The sequence below is a fragment of the Triticum dicoccoides genome, chromosome 1B, assembly GCF_002162155.2.
Source record: "Triticum dicoccoides isolate Atlit2015 ecotype Zavitan chromosome 1B, WEW_v2.0, whole genome shotgun sequence".
In the NCBI taxonomy this organism is placed as follows: domain Eukaryota; kingdom Viridiplantae; phylum Streptophyta; class Magnoliopsida; order Poales; family Poaceae; genus Triticum; species Triticum dicoccoides.
In genome coordinates, this window is record NC_041381.1 from 555,101,923 (window position 1) to 555,119,406 (window position 17,484).

The 17,484-nt window shown below is 50.1% G+C and overlaps 1 protein-coding gene across 1 annotated transcript; it reads right to left on the reverse strand.

The window, feature by feature from the left end:
* Positions 1–14,635: 14,635 nt before the first annotated feature.
* Positions 14,636–16,268, reverse strand: LOC119348705 (UDP-glucose:2-hydroxyflavanone C-glucosyltransferase-like). Its single transcript, XM_037616676.1, has one exon. The coding sequence runs from the start codon at positions 16,230–16,232 to the stop codon at positions 14,802–14,804; it is 1,431 nt and encodes a 476-aa protein (XP_037472573.1). The 5' UTR covers positions 16,233–16,268; the 3' UTR covers positions 14,636–14,801.
* Positions 16,269–17,484: the final 1,216 nt, after the last annotated feature.

Below are 17,484 nucleotides of genomic sequence, written 5' to 3' on the forward strand. Positions count from 1 at the left end.
CCACGCTTCGCTTCGGTGGCCGCTCCGGCCCTGCAGCCCATCTCCAGCCATGCGCTCCCCTTCCCCTCCGGCCGAGGGCCGCTTGCGCTTCGACCGCTGGCTCGACTCGAGCCCTTCCTCAGCCGGGATCGCCGATGCAAGGCCGGCGTCCTACTTCGAGGCCCTCCGCGGCTCCCCTGCCTCCCCAGCGGCGGCTAGCCCACCGCCCTCGCCGCTGTCTGCGCGCCCCCTTCTGCGCTTCGAGATGTGTCATGGAGGCGGATGGCCCCGACGACTGGCACCTTGCGCGTGGCCGCAAGCGCCCCCGCCCCCTCCGGCCACACTCAACGTGCTGCCCCTCGATCATCTTCGGTTCCACCTTGAAGGTTCTAAGCCACAATCCGAAGTGAGGAGTAATATGGAGGAAGGCCTCACACACGACAATGAATGATGAGATTTGGAGGATGGACTCCGGAGCTAAGTCGTGGAACTCCAGCCCGTAATAAAATACAAGCCCCCTCACGAAGGGATCAATCGGGAAGCCTATCCCCCGAAGGAAGTGAGATGTGAACACCACGCTCTCACCGGGCTCGGGAGTGGGAATGGCCTGCCCTTGAGCAGGCAGCCTATGCGAGATTTCGCCGGTTAGATACCTGGCATCTCTCAGCTTTCGCACATCTTCTTCCGTAACGGAGGAAGGCATCCACCGGCCTTGAAGGTCGGAGCCGGACATCGTCGAAGGTCCGAAGCGCCTAAAACTAGAGCTTTGAGTGTTGGAACTCGAAGCGAGCGGCGGATTCGATTGGATTGAAAAGAAAGGAGTCGAGCCTTGGTCTCTTTATAAAGGAGTTGAATACCAAGAGCCCTCCCCATAACCGTTTGAGACTCGCTTTCAATTAGGGAGTCATACCAAAGGCACGGTTGGGTTACCCACGCCCGTATTGATGATAATCCCGAAATAAGGGAACACAATCTCTGCTTTGTCAAGACGTGCCAAGGAAACCGCCTCGCTAAACGCGCTGAGGTGGAACAGTAAAATGATTCGAATAAAGGCCTGGCCGTGGCGTGATGTCACGCTGCGGAGTACGTCAGCAAATTAGATTTGTGCAAATATTATTCTCTCTATGGTGGCATGTGGAACTTATTTTGCAGAGTCGGACACTATCCTTGTGTTCAACATCTTCTATGGAATATTTGGAGGAGGAACCCGCCTTGCAATGCCGAAGACAATTTGCGCGCTGGACTTGTCGTCATTGAAGCCTGGTTCAGGGGCTACTGAGGGAGTCCTGGATTAGGAGGTGTCCGGATAGCCGGACTATGACCTTTGGCCAGACTCCCGGACTATGAAGATACAAGATTGAAGACTTCGTCCCGTGTCCGGATAGGACTTTCCTTGGCATGGAAGGCAAGCTTGGCGATACGATATGTAGATCTCCTCCAATTGTAACCGACTCTGTGTAACCCTAGCCCTCTCCGGTATCTATATAAACCGGAGAGTTTTAGTCCGTAGGACGAACAACAATCATACCATAGGCTAGCTTCTAGGGTTTAGCCTCTCTGATCTCGTGGTAGATCCACTCTTGTACTAACCATATCATCAATATTAATCAAGCAGGAGTAGGGTCTTACCTCCATCGAGAGGGCCCAAACCTGGGTAAAAATATCGTGTCCCTTGTCTCCTGTTACCATCTGCCTAGACACACAGTTCGGGACCCCCTACCCGAGATCCGCCGGTTTTGACACCGACACCAGGCTTCTGCCGAGTTCCTCCTCTCGCCGTTCTGCCGGGTGGAGAATCTGGCCCCGGAGACGAGGAACGCGTCTGACATGTCTGTCTTCCGCCTGACCGCCTGGACCACCAACCCGGATGGTACCCCGCGCACCTCGGAGCTCCTTATGCCGGAGCATGATGCTGTCGAGGAGGACGCCGATCCTACGTCCGCGGAGCGCCTCTCGCTTGGTCTGACGCATTTTCCCATCGAGATCCATGTTTGGAGCTGCATCGACTACCGCCGCCCCTCTTCGCCACCTCCCCCCCGCGCCTGCTGACGGGGCCGGCGACTACGACGCCCCGCCTGGCTCACCTCCCATTCCTGGTCCCTGGCCGCGCATCCACGAGTTCCCTGAGCGTCACCCCAGCGTGTCTTCCTGCCGGGCCTTAGGTCGCGCTCCCCACCAGCGCCGGCGCAGGCATGCTCCCCCTCCATGTCCTGACTAGCAGGGCATTCTGGGGCCGTACCCCGTGGCTGTCGCGGCCGCGCCCCGGGTTCGCGCTAGGCTCCGCCTTGGCGCTTCATCATTGCCGTCGGCCTCGCTGGCGTGCGCTTCGACAGCTCCTCACACACCCACATCGCATCCTTGGGATGCGTGGGACCTAGCTGTGCCTTGTCCTACTCATCCTGTGCTTCTGGAAAGCACCGCCGCCCAGACTTTCGATACCACCGCTGACGCCAATGCGACCGCTTTGACGGTGTTCCAAAAGCCGTGGTCACCAACAGCCTGGTCCGGCCCGCGATCCCCTCATGACAGCTGTGATTCCATCGCCAACATCCATGTTGTCGAGCGCGTCTATCCACTCGAGGACAACGGGCCCATATCCGTCCAAGCTGCGATAGCTGTCCAGCCTCTATCCTCCCTCAACCGGCACCTGACACCTTCCCCTGCCACGGGCGGCGATGTGCATGCTGGGCCTCTGATGCCTAGGCCTGGGCCTGCCGTGTCTGCACGCCTGATTCTCGCGCCTTCCGAGGGAGATCACGTGCATGCTCACGCCGATCCCACGGCTGATTCGATGGCGGATCCTGGCTCCTCATTCGCTGCCCCTACCGGAGATCCCGAGGCGGATCCGAGGCCTGTTCCCGCTACATGTGCCACGCCTAGCGCTTCCCCATTGGCCGGGGCCGTTCCGCCCATGCAGCTGCACCATGCATGCTCTGCACCGCCTGACCTCTACACCTTTGTTAGTGCCATGCAAACGCAGATTAACCACGTTCTCCCCGCGCTTGCGCCATGTCGACGCCACAACGAGGTGCCACCCAACTTCACTCCAAGGAGGAGCGGGCGAATCGCCAAGGCCGATCGTGGCTTGGACTCCGAAATGAAGGCCAAGCGCGTGCTTCTCTGACGCCTAGGCCTGCTCAAGGACGATGCCCCGTTGGATGAGGCCACTCTCGCCAAATACGCGGCTCTGTTTGACCGTCCACTGGCTATAGATATCATCCAGGCCTTTTCCGACTTCTATGGCTGTCGTGTTCCTTCCGCGGAATGCAACTCTTCCCCGCAGCGCACCGGAAGCCCCCTCTTCGTGGAGGTCTGATCGGCCTGGCCCATGTGCCTGTACCCAGCGCGCCCCCAACTTCCTATGGATGAAAACCTTAAGATCATTTTTTGGAACGTCAGAGGCCTAAACTCTCGTGCTAAACGTTCTGCAGTCTGTAGCGTTATTTCCTCGGCTACCCCTTGCATCTTCTGTCTTCAGGAAATGAAGCTTGCTAGCATGCCCGACTCCCTGGTGTTGGAAACCCTGGGCGCCCCCTTCCTCGACTTCTATTTCCGTCCCGCCGATGGCACTCGCGGAGGCATCTTGCTTGCTTGGCCCTCCGACATGATCTCGCTATCCAGGCCAACCATTGGTGACCATCACGTCTCTGCCCTCATCTCCCCCCTTGTCGGGGATCAGCACTGGTGGCTAACTGGCGTCTACGGCCCGTAGGGCGATGATGAGAAAATCGCCTTCCTTGGCGAGTTGCAAGAGTTTCATGACACTTGTGCTGGCCCTTGGCTTGTTGGAGGCGATTTCAACATGATCACCTCGCGCCGACAAGAACAACAACAGGCTCAACCACCGCACCATGAGTCGTTTTCGTCGCTTCATCACCGACCTCGAGCTTCACGACATCTACCTCCACGGCCGCCGATATACTTGGTCCAACGAGCAGGAGAACCCCACCCTCGTCCGCAATGATCGCGTGCTCTGCAGCTCGAGCTGGGATGTTGCACAAACCCAGTGCCTTCTGCGCTGTCTCTCCTCGGTGGTGTCCGACCACTCCACTCTCTTCATCGACTGCGCGGCATGCTGCAACCAGGCCAAGCGCTTCCACTTCGAGCGGTTCTGGCCGAAGCTCAACGGCTACCTGGACGTGGTTTCTGATGCTTGGAACTCCACCCCGCCGCACCCCAATCCATTCTGGCGCATGTATGCTCGCCTCAAGGTTACCGCTAGGCGCTTGCGGAGCTGGGGCACAAAAACTTTGGGAGGCATCTCTTTGCAGCTCACGATCCCTCGAGAGCTGGTCGCACGCTTCGACGAGGCACAGGACCGGTGCCCGCTCATGCCACCAGAGGCTTGGCTGCGGCATCGCCTGAAATGTGCCTACCTCGGCCTCGCCTCCCTCGACCGGACGATCTCACACCAGCATTCTAGGTTCTCATGGCTACGGAATGGTGCAACCAGTTCGGCCTTCCTCCGGATCAAGGCTCTCGATGTCTCCACAAGAAGAGGATCCTCGAGCTTCAACACGATGGGCAGATCCTCCTTGATGATGAGGCCATGGCAGCAGTGGCCTTCTCCCACTTCAGTCAGCTGCTTGGTTCCATGGATGAGCGCGACTTCACCCTCGATCTTGACATGCTTGGTGTGCCCATTTCTGACCTCTCCGGCCTCGACGCGCCATTCATCGAGCACAAAATTTGGAACACAGTCAAGCTGCTCCCCCATGGAAAGGCGCCTGGGCCCGATGGTTTCACCGCCGAGTTCTTATGATCTGCATGGCCTATGATCAAAAATGACATTTGTGAGGCGTTCGACAAGCTCTGTGCTCTCAACGGCCTTGGCTTCGGAAAGCTCAATGAGGCGCTGATCACCTTGCTGCCCAAGAAGCCAGACGCGTCCTCGCTCGCCGACTATAGGCCGATCAGCCTCATCCACCTCCCGGCGAAGCTTTTCAATAAAGTGCTCTCCCTTCACCTTGCTCCTAAGCTACCCAAGCTTGTCTCTATCAATCAGAGCGCATTCATCGCCGGAAGATGCATCCATGACAACTTTCTCCTGGTCCAACAAACTGCCAAGCACCTCCACAACTGCAAGCTCCTGCGCGTCCTGCTCAAGCTCGACATTGCCCGCGCCTTCGATTCGGTTTCCTGGCCATTTCTCCTCGAAGTCTTGCACCACCGTGGATTCGGCCCACGTTGGCGGGAATGGATCTCCATCTTGCTCTCCACCGCGAGCACCCACGTCCTCATCAACGGATTGCCTGGGCCACCAATCAGGCATGCCAAGGGGTTGCGCCAGGGTGACCCGGCGTCACTGATGCTATTCACCATCGTGATCGACATTCTCAACTCCATTATTCTGCGTGCGGTCCAAACTAGAATTCTTCACCGGCTCACTCCCAACCACATGGCCTCAAGTATTTCACTCTACGCCGACGACGCGGTGGTCTTTTGTCACCCAGACCGGCACGACCTCGCCGCGCTCCGGGAGCTGTTGTCCGTGTTTGGAGGTGCTTTCGGCCTAGGAACCAACTTCAACAAGTGCTCTGCAACTCCCATCCAATGCTATCCTGCAGATGAGGTGACTATAGGGCTTGAGCTGGATTGCCCGGTCAAGCACTTCCCCATCACTACGTAGGACTGCTTCTATCGGTCCGAAGAATCCACTCCTCGCACCTCTGCCGTTAGTGGACAAGATGCACAAGAAGTTGTCCACCTAGTGGGCATCCTTGTTATCTCGCGGTGAGTGGCTCGCCCTGGTTCGACATGTTCTTTGCGCCATGCCTGGGCACCTGTGATACGTCTCCAACGTATCTATAATTTATGAAGTATTCATGCTATTATATTTTCCATCGTAGATGTTTTATATGCATTTATATGCTATTTTATATGATTTTTGGGACTAACCTATTAACCTAGAGCCCAGTGCCAGTTTATGTTTTCCCCTTGTTTTTGAGTTTTACACAAAAGGAATACCAAACGGAGTCCAATTGACGTGCCAATTTTTGATGAATTTTTATGGACCAAAAGAAGCCCCTGGAGTAAAAGAGTTGGGCCAGAAGAGTCCCTGGCTGTCCACGAGGGTGAGGGGTGCGCCCACTCCCCCTGGGCGTGCGCCCCTATCTCGTGGACGATCCGGAGACCCCCCCTGACATGAAACCTATGCCAAAAAATCCTATAAATACTGAAACCTCCGGAAAATAACCTAGATCGGAAGTTCCGCCGCCGCAAGCCTCTGTAGCCACAAGAAATCAATCTAGGCCCTCTCTGGCACCCTGCCGGAGGGGGCCAACGGTCACCGGAGGCCACGGAGGAGGATCCCTGAGGGGCCATCATCGCCATGAAGGCCAAGGACCAGAGGGAGAACCTCTCCCCATCTAGGGGGAGGCCATGGAGGAGGAAGCACAAGGGGGGAACCTCTCCTCCTCTCTCTCGGTGACGCCGGAGTGCCATCGGGAGGGAAATTATCGCCACGGTGATCGTCTTCATCAACATCACCATCCTCATCTCTTTTACGCGGTCCACTCTCCCGCACCCCGCTGTAATCCCTACTTGTACATGATGCTTTATGCTACATATTATGATTCAATGATGTGTTGCCATCCTATAATGTTATGAGTAGATATCTTTTGTCTTTGGGTTGATTGATGATCTAGATTGGTACGAGTTGTATGTTTTATTTTGGTGCTGTCATATTGTTCCCTCCGTGTCGCGCAAGATTGAGGGATTCCCGCTGTAGGGTGTTGCAATACGTTCATGATTCGCTTATAGTGGGTTGCTTGAGTGACAGAAGCATAAACCCGAGTAAGGGGGTTGTGGTGTATGGGATAAAGGGGACTTGATGCTTTAGTGCTATGGTTGGGTTTTACCTTAATGATCTTTAGTAGTTGCGGATGCTTGCTAGAGTTCCAATCATAAGTGCATATGATCCAAGAAGAGAAAGTATGTTAGCTTATGCCTCTCCCTCATATGAAATTGCAATGACGAGTACCAGTCTTGTTAACAATTGCCTAGGATAATTCCGCACGCCGATCCATCATTATTCCACACTCGCTATTTATATTATTTAGTAATATATTCTAACTTTATGATAACAGCAACTACTTTTATATTTTAGCTCTCCGATATCATGCAAAGTTATCCTCTTCATACCCACAACGTAGTTTTATTTCTCGTATCTAGTTGGAAGCAAACGTTCGGTGTACGTAGAGTTGTATCAGTGGCAGATAGGACTTGAGAGAATATTGATCTTACATTTAGCTCCTTGTGGGTTCGACACTCCATACTTATCACTTCCACATTTGGAAATTGCTACGATGACTCCTTGCACTTGGGGATTATCAAGCTCTTTTCTGGCGCCGTTGCCGGGGAGCAATAGCGTGGGGTTGATATCCTCGTGTGTGTTTGTTTGCTTTCTTTACTAAGTAGATTTTGATTTTCCTTTTTGTTTCTGTTTAGTTGTGGGTGAAACATACAAAAAAAATTATAAAATAAAAATACAAAAAGATGCACTTGCCTCATTTGCCTAAAAAAGTTTTTCAAAAAGAGAAGTGATTGGAAAGTTATGCATTGAAGAAGTGAGGGTCGACCTTGAGCACTTGTGTTCATGCTCACAGAAAAAATGTAAAAATTTTCATGGAAGTTTCTCTGTAAATAATTATCCCCTTGTATATATCCATTGTATTATAAAAATAATGTGCCAAGCTTTGGTTTTAGGATGATTAGATTGCTTGTTTACTACGTGCAGAATAAAAACAGAAACTTTGGCTGTAGCGCGTGATTTTACATTTTTTTACTGGAAAGTCAAATGGGCCTGAATCATTTTGCACATTACTTATGTACATATTGTTCAAATTTTCATATTTATTTCATAATTTGTTGAGTAACATAAGTTTTCTAAACTTCCAGATTACTACAGACTGTCTTGTTTTTGACACATTCTGTTTATCGCGTGTTCTTTGCTTATTTTGATGAATCTATGGCTAGTATCGGGGGGTATGAACCATAGAGAAGTTGGAATACAGTAGGTTTAACACCAATATAAATAAAGAATGAGTTCATTACAGTACCTCAAAGTGGTAGTTTGCTTTATTACACTAACGGATCTCACAAAGTGTTTGTTAAGTTTTTGTGGATGAAGTGTTCAAAGAACAAGGAGTTACCGATGTGAGAAGAATAAAGAGAGGAAAGAGTTCAAGCTTGGGGATGCCCAAGGCACCCAAAGTAAATATTTCAAAGGATACTCAAGCATCTAAGCTTGGGAATGCCCCGGAAGGCATCCCCTCTTTCTTCAACAAATATCGGTATACCTCGGTTTTTGTGTTGTTCACATGATTTGTGTCCTTTGTGTTTTTATTTTTCTTTAAGTACCATGCTAGTACGAGATAGCCCTTCATTGATATTATAGAATGCTCTTTGTGCTTCACTTAAATCTTTTGAGTATGGTTTTATAGAATGCTTCGTGTGCTTCACTTATATATTTTGAGCTTGGATATTGGTTAGTACATACTAATTGTAGAATGCCCCATGAACTTCACTTATATCTTTTGGAGCATGAATAACACTATCATCTAAAGTGGGTTTGGAAGAGTGTCAAATTTAGGAATTAGTGATCCCACTATTTTGGAGGATGTTGAATCTTAGTGTTACATTTATGAAAGTGGATTTGGAAGAGTGTCAACTTTAGTTAGTAATGATTCCACTATTTTGGAAGAGGTTCCAATTGATTATGAGAACAAAGTTGCTATCTATGATGATTAATGTGATGACATGTATGCTATAAAGAATAAAGTTAACCATGAAACTTGTCATCATGATTTTCAATTGGATTATGCCTCACATGACGGTTATTTTGTTGAGTTTACTCCCACTATTCCGAGTGAGAAGAATTTTTGCTTATATGGAGAGTAGTAAAATTTCTATGCTTGTAGATCATGAAAAGAACGCTTTATGTGATGGTTGTATTGTTAAACTCATTCATGATGCTACTGAAAATTATTATAAGGGAGGAATATATGCTTGTAGGAGTTGCAATAAGATCAAGTTTCCTCTCTATGTGCTTAAAGTTTCGAAGTTATACTTGTTTTGCCTTCCTATGCTAGTTGATTCATGTTCCCTTAAATTGTGTGCTCACAAAATCCCTAGGCATAGGAAGTGGGTTAGATTTAAATGTGCTAGTCATATTCTTCATGATGCTCTCTTTATGTTTCAATTCTTATCCTTTATGTGAGCATCATTGAAATCATCATGCCTATCTAAAAGGCATTAAGAAAAGCGCTTGTTGGGAGACAACCCAATATTTACCCTTGCTGTTTTTGTGTGTTTACATGATTAAGATACTGTACTAATCATGTTTTATAGCTTTTGTTTCAATAAAGTTCCAAGTAAAACCTTTGGGAAGACTAGGGTGAAAGCTAATGTGATTTTGCTGTAAAAAACAGAAACTTTGCGCTCACGGGATTAGCTGCCATTTTTTACAGAAGAGTGATTTTGAGTTGATTATTTTTGCATAAGATTAATATACAAATTCCTCACGTCCACCAATTTATTTCATAATTTTTGGAGTAGCAGAAGTATGGTTGTTGTTCAGGCATTACAGACTATTCTATTTCCGACAGATTCTGTTTTCAATGCATAGTTTGCTTGTTTTCTAGTTTCTATGGCTTATATTTATCAATATAAATTATAGAAATGATATGGTACAGTAAGCATTGTGTGAGAACAATTATGAACCTTGTCTTTGACAATACCAAAGTGAATGGTTTACTCTTTATCACACTAACCTATCTCACGAAGTTCCGTTAAGTTTTGTGTGATTGAAGTTTTCAAGCTTTGGGTGAGATATCGATATGAGGAGAATAAGGAGTGGAAAGACCCTAAGCTTGGGGATGGACGAGGCACCCCAAGGTAATATTCAAAGAAGACTCAAGCGCCTAAGCTTGGGGATGCCCCGGAAGGCATCCCCTCTTTCGTCTTCAAAACTATCGGTATACCTTACTCGGAGCTATATTTTTATTCGTCACATGATATGTGTTTTGCTTGGAGCGTATTTTCAATTTCACTTGCTGTTAGAATAAAATTATTGGATCTGAAATCTTGAATAAAAAAGGGGAATCCTCCCATCGCTAGTTGATTATTTTACTACTCAGTGATCTTCACTTATATCTTTTGAAGTAGTTTGTCATTTGCTCACGTGCTTCACGTATATCCTATGAGTAAATGATTGAATGAATTGAATATCATAAATCTGAATTTATATATGTTTCATATGCTTATAACATGGGGATTAATGACTTCACACATAATAAGTATAGGTAGTAAACTTATTGAAAGTTAGCAAACGCAAAATTGGTCACTTGAACAATTCATGAAAGAATATTAAAGGAAGAGAGATTTCACATATAAATATACTATCATGGACATCTTTTTTAGTTGAGAGCATTCATTAAAATATGACATGCTAAAAGGTTGGCGTTGGACAAGGAAGACAACGTAATGGGTTATGTTTTCCTATATCTGAAAAGTTATATTGTCTTGGATCATCCAACATGATGAGCTTGCCTTTCTCCCTCATGCTAGCCAAACTCTTTACACTAAGTAGAGATACTACTTGTGCTTCCAAACATCCCTTAGACCAGTTTTGCCATGAGAGTCCACCATACCTACCTATGGATTGAGTAAGATACTTCAAGTAAGTTGTCATCGGTGCATGCAATAAAAATTGCTCTCTAAATATGTATGACTTATTAGTGTGAAGAAAATAAGCTTTATACGATCTTGTTATGGAAGCAATAAAAGCGACGAACTGTATAATAAAGGTCCATATACAAGTGGCAATATAAAGTGACGTTCTTTTGCATTAAGATTTTGTGCATTCGACCATAAAAGCGCATGACAACCTATGCTTCCCTCTGCGAAGGGCCTATCTTTTACTTTTATCTTCTACCCTTATACAAGAGTCATGATGATCATCACCTTTCCTTTTTACATTTGTTTTCCTTTGGCAAGCACATTGTGTTGGGCTGATCCGGATATATATATCCACTTGGATGTAGGCGTTCATAAATTATTATTGTTGACATTACCCTTGAGGTAAAAGGTTGGGAGGCAAAACTATAAGCCCCTATCTTTCTCTGTGTTCGATTTAAAACTTTGGACCCATGAATATCACGTGAGTGTTAGCAATTGTGAAAGACTAAATGATAGTTGAGTATGTGGAGTTTGCTAAATCAAATCTCTGACATAGACCCTTCCTAAAAATAAGATAAATTGCAATTGTTTGATGACTGAGAATGAAGTTTGCTAGTTTTCAAGAAAGTTTATGATATATACTTTAACACGTGAATAGCTTGTTACGTGATCATGAAAAGTTTTATGAGATGAGCTACTGTTATGACATATAATGATGCTAGAAAAGGTGATTGAAATTATCATTGATCAAACTTGTGCACCTGCTAGCATTCACACTTCATAAATTATTTCTTTTATCATTTACCTACTCGAGGACGAGCAGGAATTAAGCTTGGGGATGCTGATACGTCTCCAACATATCTATAATTTATGAAGTATTCATGCTATTATATTATCCATGGTAGATGTTTTATATGCATTTCTATGCTATTTTATATGATTTTTGGGACTAACCTATTAACCTAGAGCCCAGTGCCAGTTTCTGTTTTTTCCTTGTTTTTGAGTTTTACAGAAAAGGAATACCAAACGGAGTCCAATTGACGTGCCAATTTTTGATGATTTTTTATGGACCAAAAGAAGCACCTGGACTAAAAGAGTTGGGCCAGAAGAGTCCCGGGCTGTCCACGAGGGTGGGGGGCGCGCCCACGCCCCCTGGGCATGGGCCCCTATCTCGTGGACGATCCGGATACCTCCCTGACGTGAAACCTACGCCAAAAAATCCTATAAATACTGAAACCTCCGGAAAATAACCTAGATTGGAAGTTCCGCCGCCGCAAGCCTCTGTAGCCACGAGAAATCAATCTAGGCCCTCTCTGGCACCCTGCCGGAGGGGGCCAACGGTCACCGGAGGCCATGGAGGAGGATCCCTGAGGGGCCATCATCGCCATGAAGGCCAAGGACCAGAGGGAGAACCTCTCCCCATCTAGGGGGGAGGCCATGGAGGAGGAAGCACAAGGGGGAGAACCTCTCCTCCTCTCTCTCGGTGACGCCGGAGGGCCATCGGGAGGGGAATCATCGCCACGGTGATCGTCTTCATCAACATCACCATCATCATCACCATCCTCATCTCTTTTACGCGGTCCACTCTCCCGCACCCCACTGTAATCCCTACTTGAACATGGTGCTTTATGCTACATATTATGATCCAATGATGTGTTGCCATCCTATGATGTTTTGAGTAGATATCTTTTGTCTTTGGGTTGATTGATGATCTAGATTGGTACGAGTTGTATGTTTTATTTTGGTGCTGTCCTATTGTGCCCTCCGTGTCGCGCAATCTTGAGGGATTCCCGCTGTAGGGTGTTGCAATACGTTCATGATTCGCTTACAGTGGGTTGCTTGAGTGACAGAAGCATAAACCCGAGTAAGGGGGTTGTGGCGTATGGGATAAATGTGACTTGATGCTTTAGTGCTATGGTTGGGTTTTACCTTAATGATCTTTAGTAGTTGCGGATGCTTGCTAGAGTTCCAATCATAAGTGCATATGATCCAAGAAGAGAAAGTATGTTAGCTTATGCCTCTCCCTCATATGAAATTGCAATGACGACTACCGGTCTTGTTAACAATTGCCTAGGATAATTCCGCACACCGATCCATCATTATTCCACACTCGCTATTTATATTATTTAGTAATATATTCTAACTTTATGATAACAAGAACTACTTTTATATTTTAGCTCTCCGATATCATGCAAAGTTATCCTCTTCATACCCACAACGTAGTTTTATTTCTCGTATCTAGTTGGAAGCAAACGTTCGGTGTACGTAGAGTCGTATTAGTGGCAGATAGGACTTGAGAGAATATTGATCTTACCTTTAGCTCCTTGTGGGTTCGACACTCCATACTTATCACCTCCACCTTTGGAAATTGCTACGATGATTCCTTGCACTTGTGGATTATCAACCTGCTCGCGGCTATTGCCCTCAACGCCCACGTGCTCAAACTGGTCAACCGCCTCGTCCGTGAGTTCTTGTGGCACGACAGGAAGGATTCCGCTTCTGGACACTGCGCGGTTAACTGGCGCCGCGTCTGCATGCCGCTGCAGCTCGGCGGACTCGGCATCCGCAACCTGCGCCACACTGGGATCTCCCTCCGCACTCGCTGGCTCTGGCTTCAGGCCACAGACCAAACGTGCCCCTGGAGCCATCTTCCTCCCCCTGCCGACTCTGAGACGCATGCCATCTTCCGTGCTTCCACTCGATGGGAACTTGGCGATGGGCGCACTTGCAAATTCTGGACCGACCATTGGGTTCATGGCCAGTCCATCACCGAGATCGCGCCGGCTATCTTTGCTATGGTGCCCAAGCGACACCGCCAACGTTGCCTCATGGCCGACGGACTCCAGGACCGGGCTTGGGTTCAGGACATCGTTGGCGCCTTGGGGCCCCTGGCGACTGTTCAGTACATTGAGCTATGGAGGCGTTTACTCCCGATATCAACCTCCGGGCAACTCGACATTCTTCGGTGGCGATGGACAGCAAATGGCGCATACTCTGCAAAATACTGCTACGATGCGCTCTTCCTCGGCTCCACCTCATCCCCGCATGCCACGCTCACCTGGAAGACTTGGGCCCCTCTTAGCGTCAAGTTCTTCATTTGGCTGGCCTTGCAAGACCGGTGCTGGACGAACGAGAGACTCGCGCGCCACGGACTGCCACACAGCCGCGCCTGCGCATTCTGCGACCAGGCCACTGAATCTATGCAGCACCTTCTCTCGCATGGTGTGGCACGATGTATTCTCCAGGCTACGAATCACCAGCAGCATTCCTCTCGGCCACGAGCCCTTCTTCGACTGGTGGCAGGCATCCATGTCCTCTGCCCCAGCTTCTCTTCGTAAGGGCACGGCCTCCCTTGTGATCATCGTCACCTGGACCCTCTGGAAGCATAGAAATGCCTGCACCTTCGACGGCATCCGACCGTCAGTGACCGAGGCCTCTCGTGCCGTTCTGGCCGAAGCAGCAATGTGGGCCATGGCTGGCGCTAAAGGACTGCGCTCCTTTGTTTTTGAACCGCCTTGATCGAACCTTGTAACCGTAACTTTGCATAGGTCTGGCCACGAGTGTGTGGCTTGGCCAAGCGCATGTAAACTCCTCTCTCTATCAATGAAATGATACGCTCTATGCGTATTTGAGATTTTTTTTTTCAAAAACCACATGCACACTTTGAAAAATGTCAGGAATTAACAAGTAATAATTTTTTTAAATAAAAATCACGAGTTTTAAAATTGTGCATGCATTCAAGAAATATTCACAATTTGTTTTTACAAATTTTCAAAAAATTATAAATGCTCATGACTTAAAAAATAAAAGTTCTAGAATAGTTTTAAAAACCGCTGATGGATCTTAAAAAAATGTTCAATAATTTGAAAAGAGAAAAAAAGGGAACATGGCAGAAAGAAGAAAGCGTCCAGGGATGGTTCGATTTCAATTCAATGCCTCACGCGCGAATTGACTTACAACAAATTTTTCCAAGCAATTAACACATAGCTGGCTCTTTATTTTCAGGCAACATATCTCATGCATCCTGAGCGACTCAGTCGAGACGATGGTACAAAATAAGTGCAACAGGACAGTATCCCAAAAAAAAGTGCGACAGGGCAGGAGGTTCAGTAACCAACAGCTCCCGGCCGGTAGCAGAGCAGTCACTTGAGCGTGGCAAGGAATTCCTGCATGCTCCGGTGGCTGGAGCCGCCCGGGGCAACGGCCTTGGTCGCCTCCCGGCCGACCTCCTTAGCCCTCGCCGAGATCGCCTCGTCGCCCATCACCGCCTTCACCTTCTCCGCTATCTCCGCCGCGCGCACCAGCGAGCTCTCCCTGTCCCAGCTCCAGTGCTCCAGCCACAGCCCGAAGCCGGCGCTCCTGATCACCGTTGCTACCAGGCGCTGGTCGCCCAGCGTCATCGGCCACGCCAGCATCGGCACGCCGCACGCGGCCGACTCTGTCACCGAGTTCCACCCGCAGTGGCTCACGTACAGCCCCACGGCCGGGTGCCTCAGAACCGCCTCCTGGTCCACCCACTCCTTGATCACCAGGCCGCGCCCATGCACGCGCCCCAGGAACCCGTCGTCCAGCACGTCGTTGAGCTCCGCTGTGTCCTCACGGTCCACCACCGTCGTCTTCACCACCCACAGGAACCGGCAGCCACTCGCCTCCAGCCCGGCGCCGATCTCGTGGATCTGCTCCAGCGCGGCCGCGTTGCGGTTGCCGAAGGCCACGTACACAACCGAGCGCGCCGGCTGCTCGTCGAGCCAGGCGATAGGTGAAGAGGCGCCGCCATGTACCGCCTCCTTCTCTGTGCTCGTCGACTTAAGCGGGCCGACTGCGAACACCGGAGGGAACCCGGAAACGACCTTGCCGTCGCGCAGGGCGGCGAGTGCCTCCGGCTCCAAGGCGTCGAACGTGTTGAGGAGAATGCCGTCTGCCTCGGCGATCTCGCGGCCGTTGGAGAAGAACTGCTTGGTGAAGAGGTTGTCCGGGTCGCGCAGCACCTGCGGGGGGTAATCTACCGGGAGGTGTCCAATGCCGGGGACGTCGACGTCCCCGGCGAGGTGGTCCGTGTTGGCGCCGTCAACGTAGGTGGGGAAGTAGGCGAGGAAGGACATCATGGTCGCGCATGAGATGAAGAGGATGTGGCACGGGAGCCGCAGCTCGTTCTTAGCCACGGGGATGACCTGGGAAGCCAGGGTGATGTCCGTGACGATGGCCGACGCGCGCGGCGCGGCGCCGGCGATGAGCGGGCCGAGGAGGTGGGCGGAGCGGCGAAGGGACTCCCACCGCAGGAGGAAGGGGTCCGTGCCGGCAAGGGTGGCGTCGTCGAGCGGCAGGAGGTTGAAGTCGATGCGTCGGATGGCGGGGAAGGCCGCGAAGAGGGCGGTGAAGTGGTCGGCCTCGGCCTCGGAGACCGTCGGGAGCGCGATCACGACGGAGATGTCGACGGCGCCTTGGCTCGCGAGGGCGGCGATGAAGCGGGAGAAAGGGTGGATGTGGCCCATGCCAGCGCTCGGGATGAAGATCAGGTGCGGCGGTGCGCCTCTGGCCTGGTCACCGGAGGCCGGCGTCGCCGCGAGAGCCATTGATGCGTTAGCTTGTTTAATGACTGTGAGTGGCCTGGCGAGTGTTTGGTGTCGCGTCGGCCAAACGGATTCTCATTTCCTTTTAACAGCAGACCTAGGCTGGCGCTGCTCTCCCAATGAGTAACTAGACTTGTGCTGATGACACAGTGATCACCACCAAGCAATGTTGGTTGCTACTCTCGTTCTGTAAAAACAATTCCTCTTTTTTGCGGATCTTCTCGTCTTGTAGCTAAGCTTCACGTGAACATCAAAACATTTTTCTGAAAGTTAGCACTCAACAGTAGCTTCGCCTCGATTCTTGGAACTGAAAGCTTGTTTTCTTGTACAGCAGGGATTCACGGGCACTGCATTCCATCATTTTACGCCGAGCTCATCTTCCCAGGAAAGGTTAGACTCCGTGCATTACGTGTTGTTAATTCCGTTTGGAACGCAGAATTGGGAAAGATAGAAAAGATGAGAGGATGCAGTGAAATGGGTCGGCCTGGGCTGCTGCAGGGCGGTCACCACGGGAGAGGGTAGGACGGTAGGTGGTGACTGGAGCGGGAGATGTCAAGTCTCTGCCATGCCCTGCTCGTCAGATCCTCGTCCCATTGTTAGAGTCTCGGCATAAATGAAGCTCTCTCACGCCATCTGAATCTGGGCCGTCGGATTAGCCGTCCAAAATGATCCTAGCCGTCGGATCTTCATCTGGGACGATCATGGCCGTCGGATCGTAAAAAACACTACTACAATGAATAGTGCATATGCTTGCTACACCCGCGGCATTGTTTTGGCTCTCCATGACACGCCGGACCCGGTCGTGACGGGTCGTACCCGTCAGCGACCGCGGAGCACAGTTCTCCCGAAGCCGTGTGCTTCTTGTGGAGAGCATGTGCCACCACCTGTAAATTTGGGGATCCGCCGAGGGTACTCCCGTCATTCCATATGATGGCGCTTGCGTGGCGGTTCATGTCTGGCTCCTCTCGGTGTAAAGGCGAGGGGGATGCTCGATTGAGTGATAATCCTTGCCTCGCAGCCCTCGCTTCGCCCCCTCCTTTCTCGTCCCCTTTTTCCTCCGCGTCTCTGGATCCGGCCGCCGCCGCCTCTCTACTTGCCCCGTCGCCGTTCCTCAGGTACCGACCGGATGGGTGTCCGAGCCAGCGCCCACCTGCCGGTGCGAGTTGCAGCTGCCCGGAGATCCACCGCGAGCCGCCGCCGCATCCCCTCCTCCTCTACCCCTGATTCCAGTCCTCCATCTAGGTCTCTCTCTCTC

Bases quoted from the DNA above. Each gene is read 5' to 3' on its own strand.
- LOC119348705 (XM_037616676.1), bottom strand. From the start codon at position 16,232: ATGGCTCTCGCGGCGACGCCGGCCTCCGGTGACCAGGCCAGAGGCGCA.